Source organism: Mytilinidion resinicola (genome assembly GCF_010093595.1).
Source record: "Mytilinidion resinicola strain CBS 304.34 unplaced genomic scaffold BDZ99scaffold_4, whole genome shotgun sequence".
Lineage (NCBI taxonomy): Eukaryota > Fungi > Ascomycota > Dothideomycetes > Mytilinidiales > Mytilinidiaceae > Mytilinidion > Mytilinidion resinicola.
The window spans coordinates 1,951,324-1,969,631 of NW_022985440.1; the positions used below are offsets into that span (position 1 = coordinate 1,951,324).

At 51.2% G+C, this 18,308-nt stretch overlaps 9 protein-coding genes across 9 annotated transcripts; 6 read left to right on the forward strand and 3 right to left on the reverse strand.

Moving 5' to 3' along the window:
- Positions 1 to 269: 269 nt before the first annotated feature.
- BDZ99DRAFT_437242 (NAD(P)-binding protein) lies at positions 270 to 1,458 on the reverse strand (the record flags this gene model as incomplete). The annotated part of the gene is made up of 4 exons (XM_033717574.1): positions 270 to 926; positions 973 to 1,045; positions 1,093 to 1,325; positions 1,373 to 1,458. The coding sequence occupies 4 exons, from the start codon at positions 1,456 to 1,458 to the stop codon at positions 329 to 331; spliced, it is 990 nt and encodes a 329-aa protein (XP_033581312.1). The 3' UTR covers positions 270 to 328.
- Positions 1,459 to 2,056: 598 nt separating this feature from the next.
- Positions 2,057 to 4,399, reverse strand: BDZ99DRAFT_437244 (uncharacterized protein; the record flags this gene model as incomplete). Its single annotated transcript, XM_033717575.1, has 10 exons — positions 2,057 to 2,460; positions 2,527 to 2,613; positions 2,672 to 2,801; positions 2,855 to 2,964; positions 3,014 to 3,116; positions 3,179 to 3,437; positions 3,496 to 3,565; positions 3,623 to 3,667; positions 3,733 to 4,309; positions 4,359 to 4,399. The coding sequence occupies 10 exons, from the start codon at positions 4,397 to 4,399 to the stop codon at positions 2,116 to 2,118; spliced, it is 1,767 nt and encodes a 588-aa protein (XP_033581313.1). The 3' UTR covers positions 2,057 to 2,115.
- A 713-nt stretch (positions 4,400 to 5,112) lies between these two features.
- On the forward strand, positions 5,113 to 6,387 carry BDZ99DRAFT_567986 (uncharacterized protein; the record flags this gene model as incomplete). Its single annotated transcript, XM_033727747.1, has 2 exons — positions 5,113 to 5,458; positions 5,519 to 6,387. The coding sequence occupies exons 1-2, from the start codon at positions 5,146 to 5,148 to the stop codon at positions 6,385 to 6,387; spliced, it is 1,182 nt and encodes a 393-aa protein (XP_033581314.1). The 5' UTR covers positions 5,113 to 5,145.
- A 277-nt stretch (positions 6,388 to 6,664) lies between these two features.
- BDZ99DRAFT_567987 (uncharacterized protein) lies at positions 6,665 to 8,331 on the forward strand (the record flags this gene model as incomplete). The annotated part of the gene is made up of 4 exons (XM_033727748.1): positions 6,665 to 6,734; positions 6,801 to 7,652; positions 7,698 to 8,202; positions 8,250 to 8,331. 4 exons carry the CDS (start codon positions 6,665 to 6,667, stop codon positions 8,329 to 8,331), a joined length of 1,509 nt encoding a protein of 502 aa, XP_033581315.1.
- A 209-nt stretch (positions 8,332 to 8,540) lies between these two features.
- Positions 8,541 to 9,243, reverse strand: BDZ99DRAFT_380243 (uncharacterized protein; the record flags this gene model as incomplete). Its single annotated transcript, XM_033715180.1, has 2 exons — positions 8,541 to 8,900; positions 8,959 to 9,243. Coding segments are annotated over 2 exons (645 nt in total), but the record flags the coding sequence as incomplete, so codon positions are not given.
- Positions 9,244 to 11,498: 2,255 nt separating this feature from the next.
- BDZ99DRAFT_460018 (uncharacterized protein) lies at positions 11,499 to 12,668 on the forward strand. The gene is made up of 4 exons (XM_033719296.1): positions 11,499 to 11,898; positions 11,954 to 12,062; positions 12,119 to 12,250; positions 12,306 to 12,668. Exons 1-4 carry the CDS (start codon positions 11,666 to 11,668, stop codon positions 12,534 to 12,536), a joined length of 705 nt encoding a protein of 234 aa, XP_033581317.1. The 5' UTR covers positions 11,499 to 11,665; the 3' UTR covers positions 12,537 to 12,668.
- A 1,608-nt stretch (positions 12,669 to 14,276) lies between these two features.
- Positions 14,277 to 15,112, forward strand: BDZ99DRAFT_235517 (uncharacterized protein). Its single transcript, XM_033713559.1, has 2 exons — positions 14,277 to 14,352; positions 14,417 to 15,112. The coding sequence occupies exon 2, from the start codon at positions 14,472 to 14,474 to the stop codon at positions 15,030 to 15,032; it is 561 nt and encodes a 186-aa protein (XP_033581318.1). The 5' UTR covers positions 14,277 to 14,352; positions 14,417 to 14,471; the 3' UTR covers positions 15,033 to 15,112.
- Positions 15,113 to 15,497: 385 nt separating this feature from the next.
- Positions 15,498 to 15,959, forward strand: BDZ99DRAFT_516956 (uncharacterized protein; the record flags this gene model as incomplete). Its single annotated transcript, XM_033725121.1, has 1 exon — positions 15,498 to 15,959. One exon carries the CDS (start codon positions 15,498 to 15,500, stop codon positions 15,957 to 15,959), a length of 462 nt encoding a protein of 153 aa, XP_033581319.1.
- Positions 15,960 to 16,287: 328 nt separating this feature from the next.
- BDZ99DRAFT_380904 (uncharacterized protein) lies at positions 16,288 to 17,664 on the forward strand (the record flags this gene model as incomplete). Its single annotated transcript, XM_033715212.1, has 3 exons — positions 16,288 to 17,087; positions 17,149 to 17,164; positions 17,239 to 17,664. 3 exons carry the CDS (start codon positions 16,288 to 16,290, stop codon positions 17,662 to 17,664), a joined length of 1,242 nt encoding a protein of 413 aa, XP_033581320.1.
- Between the last annotated feature and the right edge of the window lie 644 nt (positions 17,665 to 18,308).

Genomic DNA, 18,308 nt, shown 5'->3' on the forward strand with positions numbered 1-18,308 from the left:
TGGGATGCGATCGTGTCGCCTTGCCCTGTCGTGGGCGTAGGCCCAGGCGTCTCGTGTCGCCCTTCCCTTTCAGAGTATCGCGTGTATCTCTTTTTCAACGTCCAGACCAATTCCCACTTCTTTAGCATGGCTATCACTAACATGGCCGGCACATCATATGTTCAAGCGTGGTTCACATAATTTTGCGTTGGAATTAAGTTTGATGAGGGATTTACGATAACAATACAAAAGACCTAACTACCCCTAGTTAAGCGCTATCAAGCTCACCACATTAACCTTGGATGCGTATAGAAAGCGTAAACTTGGTAGAAGCAACCAATATCAACCCTCATTTACCCAGCTTAACAAACGACTCCAAAGCCTCCTCACTAAGCTCCCACAAATTCCTCGCCAGCTGCGGATCCTGCGCAAGCTTGGACGGCTTCTCAAGTCTCGCTTTCTCATTGAAATACTTCCCCTTATACCTCGCCGCCTCGCGCTTAACCTCCGGCGCGGCAGCAACAAACAGCCCCGTCAGTGCTCCCTTGGCCGGCGGCGCAAAGATCCTGCTCATGATCGGCCGCATCCACGCCGGCCAGACAGACATGCCGCCTTCCGTGTTGACTCCGCTGGGGTTGTACGACGTTGCGATGAGCGGGACCTTCTCGGTGTCCATGCGGCGCTGGAGCTCGCTGGCGAACAGGATGTTGGCGAGCTTGCTGAGGGCGTAGCGGGCGAAGAGGTCGCGTCTACTGGCCCAGCTGGGGTACGACGTTGGGCCGTGATATTTGAAGTCGGCAGCGGTGTCGAAGGCGAGGTTGGGCGGGATTAGCATCGTGTGGGCTGCGGAGGAGACGTTGACGATTCTAACGTCCGAGTTTGGGTCTGCGGCGGTGCGCTTCAGGAGCGGTAGGAGGCGAAGTGTGAGGAGGAAGTGGGCTAGATGGCTGGTTTGGTCAGCTGGATTCGGCATCTCGCGGCGGGGTGACATACTTTACTCCCATTGTCATCTCGAATCCAGCCGACGTCGTCTGGTAGCTGTAAGTGGCCAAGCCGGCGTTGTTGACTGGTCATGGTCAGTGGCCGCCTCTCTTCCGTGTCGAAATGATTTACCTAGTATATCCAACCTCTGCTCGTTCGCAATGACCGTGTCCGTCGCCGTCACGACCTCATTGAGCTCCGCTAGGTCCAAAGGTAAATAAATCAGACTCCCCTGGGAAATCGTGGGGTTCTCTGTATGCAGTCTCTCGATGGCGGCTTCTGCTTTGACCTTGTTTCTGGCTCCGAGGTACACTTTTGCTCCCTTGCGAGCGAGCCCTGCGGTGATCTCGTAGCCTATTCCAGCACTGCGTTTCTGTCAGCCTGCTGTTGAGAAAGCGAGAGGATGACGCACTTTGCTCCAGTTACAACGGCGACCTTTCCACTGAGATCGGGCACGCCAGTTTCCGGATCCCAGGGGGTGGAGAACCACGAGCCCATGGTTTGTGGACCAGATTCTAGATATGAGTGACTGAAAATCTCCACTGATGCTACAGCTTGAAACTGTTGTCATAGGAGAGATACGAAAGCGTTGAGAAGTAGCACGTTCAGCATCTTATATAGTGAGCCCGAGACGGTAAGCGATAGCACCAGCAGGCCAGCTAGTGATCACACGCCCCAATCCTCACATTAATAATGTACTCGTTCCTCATGATTTGCAATTCGGACCAGTAGGCGGACTAATGCCACGGGTCAGAGCACGTGGTGGAAACACTGCTTACCTAGCAAAGAGTATGGCACGCTCCGACCTGACCGTCATGGATGCCCCAACTTTCCGGACAGGTGGCATGCTTCTGCGGTTCAGGTCTAGACTGACTTTTAGCTGCTTCGATCCACGCACAACATTTGATCATCTCCGATATGCTTTGACAGGACAAAAACGCCGTAGTGTTTGGAGCTTTGTCGTTGGTTTCGGTCTAGAGCGTTGCTAGCTTATGTTGCAGCAGTTCTGCGAGATGACTCTGATGAGAAAGGTAAGGAAGGAAACGCGTCAATACGTAGTTCGCGCTACCGTCGCGTGGCACGGGAAACAGCAAAGAGCATCTTATTTTCGTCATCGCATTTGGCCGCCTAGTTAAACAGTCCATGGCCACCCTTCTACTCATACTTAACTTCAACATTCTGCTCGCCCTGCCGCCGGCCATTGATATACGCACTAAATTTCAGCAGCCCGTCCTGACTTGTCATCTCGACCTCATAAATCATCTTTCTATACTCAATTCCTTGCTTGTTGAAGAAAAGTGGCAGCGTATCAAACGGCGTCTCTAGCCGTATTCTGATCTCACAGAGGCATGACACCTCGGTCTCCTTACGATTCGTAGCGCTCCGGGTCTCTGAGTATAGAATAGAAACAGGAAGCTGATTCTGCGGCATCTCTGATGCATATCGATAGAGATTATAGAAGCTGAAGCGAAGGGGTTGCTGAGTTTCGATGTCCATGCCCTAGAACCAAATATTAGCTTAGCAGTGGGAAGAACGGAAAGGGCTAAGGAAACAGCATTGACTTACTCTCCGCAAATACCACCGCATTTGATTGTCGGCAAAATACCCACCTTCGGTGTGAAGAAAGATTTTGTCAACCGAGTTATGGTAGCCCTTACCAGGTGTCAGTACTCGATGAAAGTAAATGAAGAGCGGCGAACGGTTTACGTACGTCCCTATATGGCTCATAGCAAGCTAGCCCATAGTTGCATTTTGAAATTCGGGAGGTGATGGTGACGGGGCCAGATTGACCGCTTGAACTCATCGCCTTTATGACGGCGCCCCGACAAATCGCCGTCCATCTAATATCTTTTAGAAATGTAGAAAAGACATGGGCACAAGGATCGATTCTCACGGGTTGTTACCACTGGACTGCAAGATCTCGATGTCTTGGTTACTATACTCAGTACGAAACACTTTGTACAAATATGAGCATCGTCCAAACCCGCCAACAAGCATGATGCACTGGAACAAGTTAACCTTCAAAACATCATTCTATGAGGAGAGTGTTTACCTTGGGCTTCTTGCCCTCCTTGTTCCGGATTTCATCAACTTGTTTCTTCACGAGACCGCGAATTTGATTCATTACTGGCTGAAAGATCCCTCGGACGTGGCCCCTTCAAATTTTACTCATGTCAGTACTGCAGATAGTTACTTATGAGATTAGGAGATTACAAACCTGCCTAATTTCAATCCAGCTCGACTCTCCCTCTCACGCCTTCCCGCAAAGAGTCCACCCTTGACTGCATCTGCCGGAAGCCGCACCTCCCACTCCCTTTCTGAATCATCAAAACCACGTTTGACGCCGTGCTCCCATTCGTCATTCATGACTTTCTTGAGCTGAGTCGGTGTCATCTTATCGTACCGCCTTGGAGAGAGTGTGCCCCGGAGGAAGTTCTGGAATTCTTGATCCACAAAAATAGCACCGCACATTTTCCCTGGCGAAAAGGCTTGTCAGCTATTTCGTTTCTGTATAGATTGCAATGTCCACCTTACCGTCTGGCTCCACAGCTTCCTTCACGTCTACTGCTGGATCCGTCATCTGCACTTTGTAGCTGGTGAGATCCTAATTGTCCGTCAGCGATCTTCAATGGATCAGAATCAGCGGTCCTGTGACACATACCACAGTCCCACCACCTGCATCGCAAACCACAAAAACATCTCCAGGCTATCTTGTGTCAGTATTTCCTGGGATGCGTAATCTTTGGTAGACAGGATGTCGGGGGCTCTCACCCGGACGCCTGGCCTCCCTTTGAACTCCGCCAACGTCGCCAACGCAGCCGCCTCAGGTTCAGGAACAAGCACCAGAGTGGTGGCACCGCACAGCCGGGGATCCAGGATGCCAGCCTTACGTACGGCCTCTTCGGTCCTCCGCCGCGCATCAAGCTTCCAGATGGCTGGAAAGGTGACCGCGACCTTGAACGGCAGACCTTTGACCGCCTGTTTCCCAAACTCGCGTTCCATTTCCGCAATCGTATGCTTCCACAGCTCTCGCAGATAGTCAGCCGCTGCATCAACGGCGCTGATGTTCCGCACGCTGAGCATCTCTCTGGCCTGCTTGAGCTGAGGGGAATTCTGTACTTCAGCATCCAAGTCTCTCTGGTCTGCGAGAAGTAGCTTGAACCAGCGGATAGGAGTCTGATTCGAGTTGATATCGTATCCCCAACTCAGGAGCAATTTACCAGCCCCGTAGACCAGCTCGGTGGGCGCTTTGGCATCGTCGACGTTATGGGCGAGGTCGGCGCGCCAGCGGGTGACAATTCTGATGTCTTCTGGACGCCGGGAGAATGCCCATGCTACGCCTGAGAACCTAGCTATCGTTAGGATTTTGCCATGTAACAAAGTAATAGGTGACGAACGTGGTGCCGAAATCGATCCCTATGCACAAGCAGTCTCCCATTTTGAAGCAGGGAAGGGTGTGGCGGCTTTCGAGGCAAGTGATAGTAGTGTAAATGAGCGTTTGAATAGCCTGATAGGAGGGAAGAGAGCTTCCTGGACTGGACGGGGATGGCCCGGGAGGGGAGCCCCTTCATGCCATGGGCTCAGCCTTGCCCCCAGTTATTCACGTTCCGCCCCCCACCACCTCACCGGATGACTATCCCATTCGATACCTGGGCTGAGTTTGCTCGCTTCTTTTCGCAAGCTATCTCCAGCCTCGACGGCCAGGCCAAAGACATCAGCGCCTGCATGCAGCGCCGAGACGGGACAGAACCAGGAAGAGAGCATATGAATGGACAGGATCGACTGTGAAATCAGCCAGCTTCCGAACTCAATAGAAAGGCTGAATCATGGATGGAATGCGGTCTTTTCCCGCTCGTACAACCGCTCGGTGGCGCGCAAGGCTGTGATTCCGAAGCAGAGATTGGACGGAGGCCTTTCACGAGGTGGTGTGCAGACTGAAGCCACTACATGCACGAGTGGAGTTACGCGTCTAATCTTAGATGCTGGGATACATGCATGGGAGTCACACCTGAAGTCTCCTGCATACAATTGCGTGAGGTTGAAGCGCCCGGTGTGTGCGGCCTATCTCGGCGTGTGCGTTCAGCTTACCACCACCTCTCGGAGCACCAAACAAGGCTGAGCTCTCGGGTATCCAAGAGCCTTCTTGGGCATGGGTGAAGTGCTATATCCCTACGTTCCATATGAATGCTAAGACTGCCGCATAGCTTCCCTCTCGAATTACGAATTCTTTTTGGATCGTTTTCGACTCAAATATCATACCCCCAGAAGACTCGAAAGCTCCACTCCTTGAAAATGTACACTTCATATGCGAGATATGATCCGTACGATAGATATGAGGGGTTTCAAGCGCACGAAAAGTACGACGCATACCAAGCGGACGAGCCACCGGAGCCGCAGTCGATGATACTGGTGATGGGAGTGACCGGCGTGGGCAAGAGCTTCTTTATCAATAAGTTGGCTGAGGGGATGGTACAGGAGGGTCCGGGATTGAAGTCTCGTAAGTATTGACACATCCTCACTACTTCAGTAGTAAACAAGCATGCTGATGAATATCCAGAGACGCAGCGTCCAGAAATTGTCAAAGCAACGATCGGAGATGCTCATGGTCCGGAGGTAGCTCTCGTAGATACTCCGGGATTCGACGACTCAGCCAGGCCAGATAGTGAAATCCTTGATGAAATCTCTCGGTTCCTAGCATTGCAATACATTCTTGGCATCGAGCTCAAGGGCATCATCTACCTTCACCGCATCACCGACAACAAGATGCAAGGAAACGCATATCGCTACTTCCAGATGTTTCAAAGGCTTTGCGGCGAGCAAGCTTTCCAGAACGTGGTGCTACTCACCACGATGTGGGACCAGCTAAAGGACGAGGCGGTGGGTTACGAACGAGACCAGGAGCTCCGGCGCGACTACTGGAACATGATGGAAGAGAAAGGGTCCTACATTGGGATGTTCGACGGCAGCCACGAGATGGCCGAAAGTATCGTACTTCGGCTACTTGGCAAGCAGCCCATCACCCTAGACATCCAAGTAGAACTTGTTGAAGGTAATCAAACCCTAGAAGAGACGTCTGCAGGCAAGCTGGTGGCTTCGTCAGTGGAGGCAAAGCTGACCCAGGCGACCCGCGAGGCTGACGAATTAGAAAGAGAACTTGCGAGCCGTGCCGTCGCGGGAAACGATTCTGGGGTCTCGGGGCTGCGGAGAGAGCGGGACCGTGCTGAAGCCGATGTGGTGGTGCAGAAGCGCAGACGGGAGAAGCTGAAGAGACGTGTTGGTTGGGAGACCAGGCAGAAGGTGGGTGTGGAGGACGAGTCAGCTGTCAAAAAGCGGTTCGGTGCAGACAAGATCGCCATGTTTGCTTCTTTTTTGGGCTTGACGGTCAACCTGGTATTCGCAATCCTGCCGCTGGTTGGCGTATTTTAGTTGATATGTAAAAGGCTGCTGGGAAACGGGGCGTATAAGTACCATGGGTCAATCTTTCCGGTGAAGCTTTGTGGGGGCCGCAGGCATTCCTTTTTCTTAGCCTTGCATGATCATCGCGTCCCGCTGATATGCATCAGCTTCTAGATCACAGCCACCAGCTGTATTCAGAGAGCCAATAATAAATGCAGAGCCGCATGGAATATGATTGAGGGGATGTCGTTGATCCACCCACTTCCTTCCGCGTGTTTTCTGGACCCCCCAAGATCGAGGTGTAAGAATGGCCACCCAGGTCGTCACCAGCGCTGAAGCCAACGCGCAATCGAGTATTGCAATACACAATGAGTATGGTAAGAATCAAAAATATGCTTGCTGCGTTCTGGTCACCTAAAAAAAGACTGATCTTTCGTCGATAGATGCACCAAAGAAGCGGCCCGAACTGCCTCGTAAAGACACCAAATTCTCATCAGCCAGCACTCTCGTATCAACATCGCCATACGCTGCGCCTGTCAGAAAGGATAGCGACGGTGTCATAGCTCGGGGGCGGTCATCACCAATCAAGTCTGCGACTCCGCTTCGAAGGTCGAGTTACGACCAGGAGTCAGACCCAGTATATAAGCCCAAACCGTACGAACAAGCTACGGCTACACCATCCGCCGGCGACATGCCTCACAATGGGGTTTCCGGAAAGCATATCGAATCTACTCCCAGCTCAGGTATTCATAGACGACAGGTGGGCGTACCTAAGCCTAGATATCCACCTAGCCAACAGGAGTTGGCAACAGCCCTGGCGTTGTGTGAGGATGAAAAGAAAGAAAAAGACGAGGAGATTGAATCACTCAAAGCTCAGAATGAAAGCCTCCGCCAGGAGTGGAGGGAGACATCCGCACATCTAGCTCAAACCAAAGCGACCATTACTCATACAATCGAAGACCAGCACTTCGTCTCCGTATGGTCTGAGCTACGGTATCGGATCAGAGGTTGGGCAAATCAGCACTTCAGCGGAAAGCTGAGTTCATTCGCCAAATGGAAAAGCAATCAATTTGTGAGCGCCGAGCTGACTGGATTGTCAAAGTATTGGAAATCCTACATGAAGTCTGAGGAACACCGGCCAATGCTGATCCAAGCTTACATATGGACAATCTTGCGTGTGGATATATTTGCACCAACTAGCCAGGCTCCTGTCAAGGGCCAGGCAAGTCAGGGCGTGTGCTGGGCAGCCGATGATCAGAAATCTTTGCAAGAACTGACCTCTCAGCTAAGACCAGGTAAGAGAGAATGCCATTGTAGAAAACATAGGCTAATCGGAGAAGGTATCCGGAATATGAAGAACATCCCAAAACTCAACCCCGTTCTGGAGGGTTATGTCAAGGACTACTTCTCATGGCGAGCCAATACCACAGTCCTTGTAGAGCGCAAGCAAGGAGCCAACAAGGAAAAGTGCTTTGACATGTTTATCCCTTCGATAGTCACGAAGATCCGAGAAATCGTGTCCCCGTGGGTCACAAATGGCGAGTCGCAGGATCAAATTTTTGGAGACGAATTGAAGGCAATTCTCCGAAAAGCCATCCATCTTGACGCCGATATGTGGAAACAAAAGGCGTTCTGGCATCCTAGCATACCGCACGCCAAAGCAGGGTATTCGATCGAGCTGGATCCCGATTCAATGGATGTATACGAAGAGATCGATCGGAACCGTACCTCCCACGAAGTTACGTTGATGATGTCGCCGGCTTTAGTAAAGTCTGGAAGCTCTTCCGGCGAAGGGTATGAATACTTCACCACTATTATGAAGAGCGAGGTATCTTGCAGGCCAGAGTTTGTGAAAGATGGAATGGGTTCACCCAGCACGGCTCATCAAGCAGCCGCACCGCCATCGCGTCCACTGCCTCCATCACCACGCCAAGAAACGCAATCAACAACCGCTTTGACGAGAGCACCCAGTAACGGAAGACGGGCTCAGCTGCAGTCTCAGCCCGGGAAGTTCAATCCAACAGTACGGGCTCAAAAGCGTCCATCTATTGATGTGACTAGGTCGGATGGAGGGATGCAGGTGATAAAAAGTCCTGCGAGGAGGATTGGGCATTGGGCGCGGTAGCATCTGCGAGAAGTTCGAACTGGGCTCAGAGTATCATTATGTACCGTTTTCAAGAAATTCATGTTTTCGTACAGACTTCCGGCCTCCAGATCATGCCCCATATTTTGACTCCGGGTCCACCGTCCTCAAGCCTCCCATCCGTCGCGTGTTTTCCTCTTCCAACGGTAAATTCGTCAACGACCGAAAATCCAAGCTTTTGGTACAGAGAACAGGAGTATCTGGAGGTAGCCTCTAGGTATATCGGGACCTCATCTCGCACTGCTAGCTGTTGGTAGTGTTTGACAAGTGCGGAGCAAAGCCCTTGGCGTCGGCCGGATGGAGCAGTGGCAACGTATAGTATATAGTAGCATTTTCCTTGGCCAGGTAAGACCTTTTCTTTGCAGGCCATTGACATCGGTCCCATCTCCGTTATAGCACGCTGGAAAAAAAAGCTTTAGCGACGCTTGCGCCGAGATCCTTGGAGGGAGGTTACTCACATAGCAGCCCCAAAAACCCATGGACCACATTGCGAAAGGCATACCAGACCGGATTAGGCTCATAAAGTCGTCCATCATATGGCCGGGGGTCAAGACGGCACCGCAGCACTTCCAATCATTGACCTCATCGATTGTGCCGGCATTCAATGTGGCAGCCGTGATGATGGCACGAATGACTCGTGGCCGGCAATCATCACGCTGCTTCTGTGTGAGGTTTGCGAGACAGTATGCGATAGTTGGATCTGATTCGAAAGCTTTGCTGAAAAGTTCCGTAGCTGATTCGACACGCTCTGCCTATAATCTTAGTGCTTGGTAGCTAAGCGCATCCTGCATGAGTCGTGAAGGTAATAGTGTTGATGAAGGTGGATGTTTTTGCACGAGTGGGGATGGTTGAAAGACGTGTAAGAGGTCATGACGCCAGCGAGGTCAATCGCACTGGGCACTCACCCAAGCCACCTGTTGTAATACGAATGTCTTTCAGTTGCTTCGTGCCTTCAACACAAACAACGGAAGTATCGCAATCATACCCGAATCTTACGGGGTGCGACACGGGGTTCAAAACTCCAAGTCTCTGCATCATGAGACGAAGTTAGGAAGGCGCAATACTATGATCATACTAGGAGATAAACATAGCAATGATGGAGATGCTTCGTTGTTCGATGAGGACCTTACCTTTTTTCGCAGCGAAATCAGACTGGCTTCTAGGGGTTAATCATAGTACGTCAGCATTAGACTAGAAGTCATGGAATGCGATAATTGCGCCTTCGACGACACAGTTTCTTGGAAAGGGATATATCGGCAAACATTGACCAGCATCCCCTGTCGTTGGTGGACAAAGATATCAACAATGAAACTAGCAGAGGGCGTGTGGCCACCACGACGCCGCACGTTAGCACCTCGTCGAGCGAAGCAAGGAGATAACCACAGCACGTGGCAACAATACTAAACGTCTGCTCGGTGCTCAAGCCTCGGCTTGGTCGTTGCGTGTTAAGATTCGAGGTGGACTTCAAGTTCTGCAACTGGAGAGCCGCCGGGTTTGGTCCATACAAGCGAGTGTTCCTAGCGTATTTCGCGGACAATAAACATTGGCGCGACAGGCTCACATTCCCATCGCATATTGGCAGCGTCGCTGTGGCTAATGAAAGTTAACTTCCAGCAGATCGATTCCGATAGATCGGTCCTAGCAAATCCAACGCGACTACTAAGACAAACAATGCCGTTCTAGCATGTGCGTTCAACAAAGCGGTCTTGCAATTATGTCTAGAACGAGTGAACTGAGATGAAGTTGTCCTCCCGAAGCTTCGCTGACATTAAAGACAACTGGGGGGGAGCGGAATGGTATAGCCAAGAGCTTGCGCGTACCAGGCCCTCATCAAGAGCTTATGGGAAATTACGAAGGGATTTCGTCCGCTTTGTTCGTGAAACTGTAGGAGAGGACGGTGGACGGTGGTGGTTGAAGGCGAAGTCGAAACAATAGGAACAGCCTTGGCGGGCCTAATCCCCAAGGATCTGTACCACTAGCTCGCTGTCATCCGAATTGCCACTAAAGGAAAATCTGGGGACAATGAAGAGATAGTTTGGAAGTCTGCTCAACTCATGTTGCTCGAAGCTCGTGTAGGTAAAGATGAAGGGAAAACATTCGAAGATGGTATGGCGTCTCGTGCTGATTCCGATATCGGAGTAGCCCGAGCGCGACATCGACGTCGTTCCTTTCATCTCATCTCATCAACACCATTCTTACGCCTACATCATGCTTCGTGGGTCCGCGGGCATGCTCAGCAAAACCACGAATCGGCTCGAGATCGAGCTCAATCCCAATAAATGGCATTGACAAGCACCAACGTAGCAGCATTGACAATCTACGGCCTGCTCCCGAAAAACGGGCTCTTTTACGAGCGTTTCTATAGTTGATGCGCGAGGAAGCTGATACATAGCTTTCCATCGCCGGGAAAGGCAGCAGGAGGACGTAGGTATATACAGAGCCGTCTGGTGAGCGTGTTCTGTTCTTTGTAGCTCATCGATTCGCATTTACCTGATCGCGCATCTCGCCCTGTACAATCTCCCAATCCTTCAACGTGTTTCTACACTCTCAGTATCTTTTTCTCCATTATTCCCGATAAGAGCACGTGATCAACGAATGAGATCTACCTCTGCATCAGAGTCCATCACACACGATGCCGCCATGCCCAGCGTCCGAGTGACATGAGTGTGTCGAGACCCCATCAGCCTCGAACTCTCGTCCAATAGCGACCATCCATCTCACCTCTTGCGAGAGGATGACCGGAGATCAGGTCATCTACTCTCATGCCATCCTCACTCGTACGATGCTTCCGCTCTGTGGATGAAGGCTGCGATAGACGCGTCCTACGAGGCCGCGAAGTACGAGAGTAGAGGCGGACCGATGGAGCGATACTCATCGGTGGGTCCAGTAGATTCGCCGTGGGGGAAGCTTCTAGAGCCAAACAAGGAGATCACCAATGCTGAGTTTGCTTTTTGGTAAGTGTGGGAGAAAGAAGCCGACATGGCTATGCTGATCACATAGCCAACGGGTGAAGGTGAATCGCGATGACATCGCTTCTTTTCTTGCTCTACGGGCCGGTTTTTTCCGCGTCTGCGCCGCCCGTCTTCTATTTCAACACGGCAATCAATTGCGAACCACCTCCGACACCGTCTTTCGCCATCACCACATCGCCTCGCCTATCTCACCATGGCCGGTCCCGCGCGTCGTCGCCAGAAGGAAGCAGAAGTGAAGCCAGCTAACAACATGCGCAACCAGTCCCAGAAACCCTCCGACCTCGCATCCGTGACCGACAACGATGATTCCGGTGGAGTCGTGATCCCACCAGCCCCTACCCCCCAGGTGCTCGAATTCGCTAAAGAGCTGCTCCTGAGAGCTGCCCAAATCATCGTCAACAACTTGGATGGCGACCTCGAGGTCCAGTAAGTCAGCTGTTATATACAAAGTAGTCAGGACTTTGACTGACAGACACGTTAGTGTGGGTGCAGAAATTTCCAAGAGATGGAACCAGAACGCGACGGTCTTCACCCGCGGCACACACATCGTGATGGAGAGAGAACTCAGCGGCAAACTGCTGCCCGTTCAGGTACGGCTCCTCAATATTCGCGACATTCTAGAACATTGAGCTAATTCGATGCATAGTGCCTAACCTCCTCCAACAACGAGCACGCCTCCGGCATTGCTCCTCCCTCCGAGGCCCAGTTACTCGTCTCCGCGGCGTGCGCACACCACTCTCAGCTCCGCGCAATGGGCAAGGCGAAGGCATCTTACCTGGTACATAATATTCCCAAATCCAACGCGTTGGAGGCACAAGCTAATTCAGGCCCAGATCACAGCTCTCGTCTTCCGAGGCGGAATCGTCCACCTCATTCGCGCCGATATCACCCAAGACTACATCAACAGTCTGGAGAGCGTCGAGGCGGCCAACCTCGCGGCACTGACGATCGAGATCAGCCGCAATTTCGACCTCCACAACGATCAAGACCCGGGAGAGCTCGTACAACGGGTCATAGACGTCTTCACTGGACGTGAGCGTCGGCTTTCAGGCGGTATCTGGTAGATCCTTGGCGGGGAGGTTGCCGAGTCGAAGTAGGCTTGAAGGGCTTTCATAGGTGTCAGAAGGACTGAGCGATAGGGTTGACATCTAGCCGTCCTCTAATGCAATATGATCATTACCCATAAATTAATGCGATATGACTGATGCTCGAAATGAGAGCTCCCTCGTGATTGGGTTGCGCACTCTGATATAGTTTGAAGACACCCCCAGCATAGTTAATCATGAGATCCACATGGTGTAAAGATTTTGAGAGCGTAGATTAGAATGACGACGATAGCTAGCCTTTCACCCCTTAGTTTTGACTCCCCGTCAGAATCACAGCACTTTCGTTTTTGCATTGCACACCCCGGAATCTCACGCAAGCGCCCCTGGCATGGTCCGCAGGGGGGTTCACGTGATGTAAACGTCTTGAGACTGCGTTCTAGACCGACAGCATCAGGCAGGCCTTTGACTCTTGGTTTTGACTCTTCACTCGAAATCAAAACTCTCTGGTTGTTTGATTACGCATCATCCTGTACCTTGAAGACACTCCTGGCATAGTTAATATTCAATAAACATGATGTAAAGACCTTGACGCCGTAAATTAGACGAAGGATACTAAATAGCCCTGTAGCCGTGGAAAACGAAGTCGGAGATCGGGGATGATGAAATCTGGTCGCAACGCCAGAACGGGATGCCTCAACCACGGGTCATCTCTTCTAGCCACGTCACTGACGACGTGTCTTTTTCGCATATAAGCAGACTCGTTTGGTAGCCTCATCGCTTTTCAGAGCTCAGTCATACTATCACTTCCTTTGCCATCCACCAAAGTCGCTTCTTCTTCGCAGTCTTAAACCGCATCCTCAACCAACACCACGACTAAGATGAAGCTGTTGGAAGCATATAATGTTACTTATTCTTCGTTCCCCCTATTTTTAAGCAGGGCGAGCTCTTTTCTCCAACGGAAGCGGCCACATGATTTCGAGGACAAAGAGGGGTGGCAACCCCCAAGGAAGAAGGTAGCTTTAGAAAATAGACGAGAGCCGCAGCTTGCTCATGAAGAGAACTTGTATGGAATTCCGCAACCTTCTCCGCTGCTCCCCTACCGAGTCTTGATTCTTAACACGTCGCAGAAATTTGCTCAGGGAAGCATACGCTTCGGACAGAGCTGCATACCGTGGCTTCGCACGTCAGTTCCGCACAACCTTGCCCCGTGAGCTCCGAGACCTCGTGTACAAAGAAGCGTTCCCAGAAAGTGTTCGAATTAAAGCCGTGGTTGATCCCAAGCCATTAGAGCTAGCGGAAATGCTGGGTCGACCCCGATACCTTTTTCCCGCGTACGTCGGGGGAGAAATTGCGACAGAGGCCTTGCAAGAGTTCTTCAAGGCTGTCTTGTTCCAATTCGAAAAGAATTCCCGCTCGGAAATCTGGAGGTTCCTCCACGACGACATTTTTGGACTTGGGGTCGTGGCAAGACCCTTCGTTCGGCGCCTATGGATACAGGAAGAGCTCGACCTGAGCAACGCGTATACCACGATACGACATGATAAATGTACAACATTCGGGGTGAAAAATCGTGACTACGAGAGCATCTGCAAGAGACGGTTCGAGACGGTCTGGAAATCCCACAGCCACATACGATACCTCCTCGGAAACCTTAGCACGCTAGACCAGCCCGAGAAAAGAGAGCTCATAATAGAGATAGCAGGGCGCCTGCGTGAGCTGAGACATTTCGCTCCTTTAGTGTTCGAGCTCCGCGAAAAAGGGTGGAAGATCAACCTCGCTTACAGTGGGCGAGAACTTGGAGATAAACCGATCCAAGACGACACATCTGTCTTAGGTATGCCGACTAACACTGAACTGCTACTCGTTCGTAACAGGATACTCAACGACTCGTTCCGCAGGTTCGAAATCTATACCCGCGTCCTGCTGCACGACCATTATGCGGTGTACAAGAAGATGCGCAGCCGGGAGCGACCCACGCAGGAAGTTCAGCTATCCCCGGGCGACATGAGCGATGAGGACTGGCGCAAGTTCTGCCAAAGAACCCGTGACCAAGAGATTGAGAGGACTCGGGCATCATTAGATGAAAAATCAGAGGAGCTGAGGTGGGAAACCGAGATTCTCGGTCTTCGTGCAGAGATGGCGGCAATTGCAACAGATTATCGAAGTTTAGGCACACAACTTCGCCTATTTCAAGTGTGGGTAAACTACAGGGAAGCGAGGGAGCGTTCAGTGGACGCTCATGAGGCATCGTTGAGCGGAGCGGAAAGACAAGCCTATGTGAGTCGGGTAGAAAAGAGGAGGAAAGAGAATAGAATGGAAATCGAACGGGTACTTGCCCATATACGAACAATAAATGAGCAGAGGACTTCCATAGATAGAGCGCTTGTTGCAGCGGGAAAGAGACTCCGCACGAGAAAGAGAGCATGGGACCAAGAGAATGAGAAACAGCGACGCATAGGCTTGGAAATCAAGCGACGGGAAAGGAGGGAGAGTCGTGGGCTGAGGAGCATTTGAGGCTGATGGAATATATGCGAATCCGTCAGTCTAGACTAAGTTTGAAAGACTTGAAACACCGATTACTTATATTGCTATATCAGCCCTCATGGGGTTTTGGCCCCCACACTTCAGCGACCCGAATACGATACCACACCCGCGAGGCAGCTGGTTTAGCAGCCGGCTCAGCTAGCCCCCGACACCAGCCTCTCTACAAGCACCTTCACCACGACATCTTCTAGGGACCGAACATCAAGCTACACAAATCCAAGTCTATCCATCTATGCGCGCTTACCTCCGCATTCGCACATCCGAGCGTTGATTAAAAACCGGAAACCCAGTCTCCTACGCTGGATTCAGTCCAAAATTTCACCTTCCCATGGATCCCATGTCCAACTTCTCTAGCATCGAGTCAACAGAAGAAGTACGCCATGAGAACCATGGGATAATTAGCGAGGAAGGACATGGCTATGACAGGGAGCAATCATGCGCCGATGCTTACATGCCGGATTCCGTCAAGGCATCAAGTCTTTGCTCGAAATGCTTGTGACTTCTGACCTAATCACGTACCCAACAGAAGACCTCCCAGAAATTCGATGGCAAAATAAGGCATCTCAGCCGATATTCGTTCACTCATCCAACTACGAACAGGTTCTTCATAACAGTGGCAATGCTGCGACGGATCATTCGACGGCTAGCTGCGAACTTTGCAAGCTATTCATCAAAACTCTCCGGCCTCTGGATGCTCCAGAAGAGGGACCATCTGTATCTGTTGAAGTTTCGTGGCATGAAAGCTACCACTTTGTTGTCAGACGTGCCGATTATAGCGGTGGCCGTGAGATCGTAATAGACGAATCATGGGAGGACTGCGTGCCGCGAAAGAAGTCTCTAGCCCATCCAGATTCGTCTTCAGATATTCTCCGGAAGTTGCTGCAGCACCCACAATAAATGCAGACTTCAGACACCAAGCACTCTACCAAGAGCCGGCCATTCTTGTTCACGACGGCTGGCCCTAAGCGAGATCACGTGATAAAATCATGTGCCAAAAAGCACATGACGCTGTAACATGGAGAGAGACGTATCGCGATGAAGGTCACGTTATGGCCATGATAGTGTTTTCTTCTTAGAGACAGTAACAGCTTCATAGTCAGATATCTCGTAGCTGTCTCAAGCTCACGTGACTTAGTGGCGCCGATCTTTGCAATCACTTGCCTTGAGAACTAATCTCTGTCCCTTCTTCCATCCCAAAACTTGTCTCAACGTCGTAATTTTTCTCATGGATGTCTTAGCGTCCCTCTATCCTACCCTCTCAGAGCGCAAGCCCCTTCCCGCCTACTACACACCCGTCTGTCTCGGTCTCTCCCTGCTACCCTTCCTAACAGAAAACACACGCCTCGCCAGCATCTCCACATTCCCATTCCTGCTCTACCTATGCGCCCGTTGGCCGCGCTTTACTACTGGTGATCCCTCCTCAGACTACTACAACAACAGCCAATTCATCGCCATTCCTCTATGGTACCTAGACTTTGTCTTTCTAACGCCCAGAGACGGCGAGGGCGCGCCTGCGTTCGTTGGCCCGCAATCTATAGATGAGGAGCGCAGGGACGAGAATCTCGCTGTTGCCGCCCAGGTTCAGCGCTGGAAGGATCTAACCACTTTCTCACAGCGAGTGAAGTGGGCATTTCGGCTCATGCTGCCCGCGCAAAGGGGAATTGGATGGAATTGGCAGGTGAAAGGTGTTCCTGCGGACTCGAATGCAAAGCTGCCGAGGTGGCAATATGTGGGCTGGCAGATACGGTGGACGGTGTTCTACTATGCGCAGTCTGTGGGAGCGTTGACTGCGCTGGGGCTAGGGTGTGCTTTGAGAGCGCAAGTTGGGCCAGACGAACATGTTAAGAGAGCTGTTGCAAATGCCATTGTGGGGTGGTCAGGTGCGACGTGGGTATGGGATAGGCTGAATTGTGCGTATCGACTCGCGGCTGCTCTGGGTGTTGCGACTGGGACGACGGAGACGTGGGAATGGCCGCCTCTAATGGGGCCATTGAAGGATGCATGGAGCGTGAGGCAGATGTGGAGGTATGTATATTGCAAGGGTGACGAACAAAGTTGTGAGAGGCGCTTACATAACATTCCGTAGTGCAACTTACCACCAGGTATGCCGAAGGGTGAGTGGAACCTCATTAATGATCTCGATCCAAAGAGATGAACGTTCTGACAGAACATGTAGTTGCTGTCCCAGCCCGCGAAACGCATTGCTCGCTTTCTGGGCCTTCGTAAGGGCAGCCTAGCCTCCAGCTACGGCCAACTGTTCATCTCATTCGGCATCAGCTGCCTCTTTCACCAGGTCCAGATGTTCAATGTCACTCGTAGGGACATGGGCGAGATGGCCTTCTTCATGTCGCAGCCTTTGGCCATCGTATCCGAGGACCTGGTGCATTGGGCATGGAAAAAAATTCACCCTTCTAGAGAAAGCACACATCTCGAGAAGGTGTTAGGGTATGGCTGGACGTTTGTCTGGTTCTCATTCAGCTTGCAATTGTATGTAAGCGGACTTGTGCAGGCACGCGTTATGAAAGATTGGTTGTTTGGATACAGGCCTCTAGAAATAGGAGCCGATGCTGGCCAGCAGCTGCTAACGTGGTTACGAGCATAGCCGCTGGTAGTCCCGAAGCTCCGGAAAATCAAAGGAAAAGGCCGCAGTCCGCCATCTGTAGCATGCTCACTGCTTGTAAAAAGACGGCTCATCGAGATTTTTTGTGGCCACTTAAGGAATCGAAAGGAGAGATACCATTTACCCTCATTCCCGAAAGTCGACGCTTTACGTTATTAGCATGGTTTTATTCTGTCTTAGTTATATTTCATATTATTCTTGGAACTCTCATTCTGTCTAGCACAATATTTCTGGGACCTAAAGATGTACTTGGTATTATGGCAAGATCCATCATGTCTGTCATCATTTGTCGTGTAGTATTGGTTTACGAATTGGCAGTTCTGGGAGTGGAATACAAGAATGTGCCTAATTCCTAATCTAAAGATCATCAATCCCGATCTAAAAGTAATTAGTGGCGTTCAGGAACTGGATCGCCCGTTCAGTCATTACCGTTTCCTTGGGCGAAATTAAGTTTCGGTTTTATAACTATCTGGATCGTTTCTGCTAAGTTGATCTAGCCAAATCGCGCAGTCCTAGCAGCACACCTACCCTTGCACGGAGTCGTCATGTAGAGGAACCTGTTATTACACCCCAATGTACACAGCTACTCACGTGATCAATTCGGCTCAGGCTGGTCTTAGATGTAC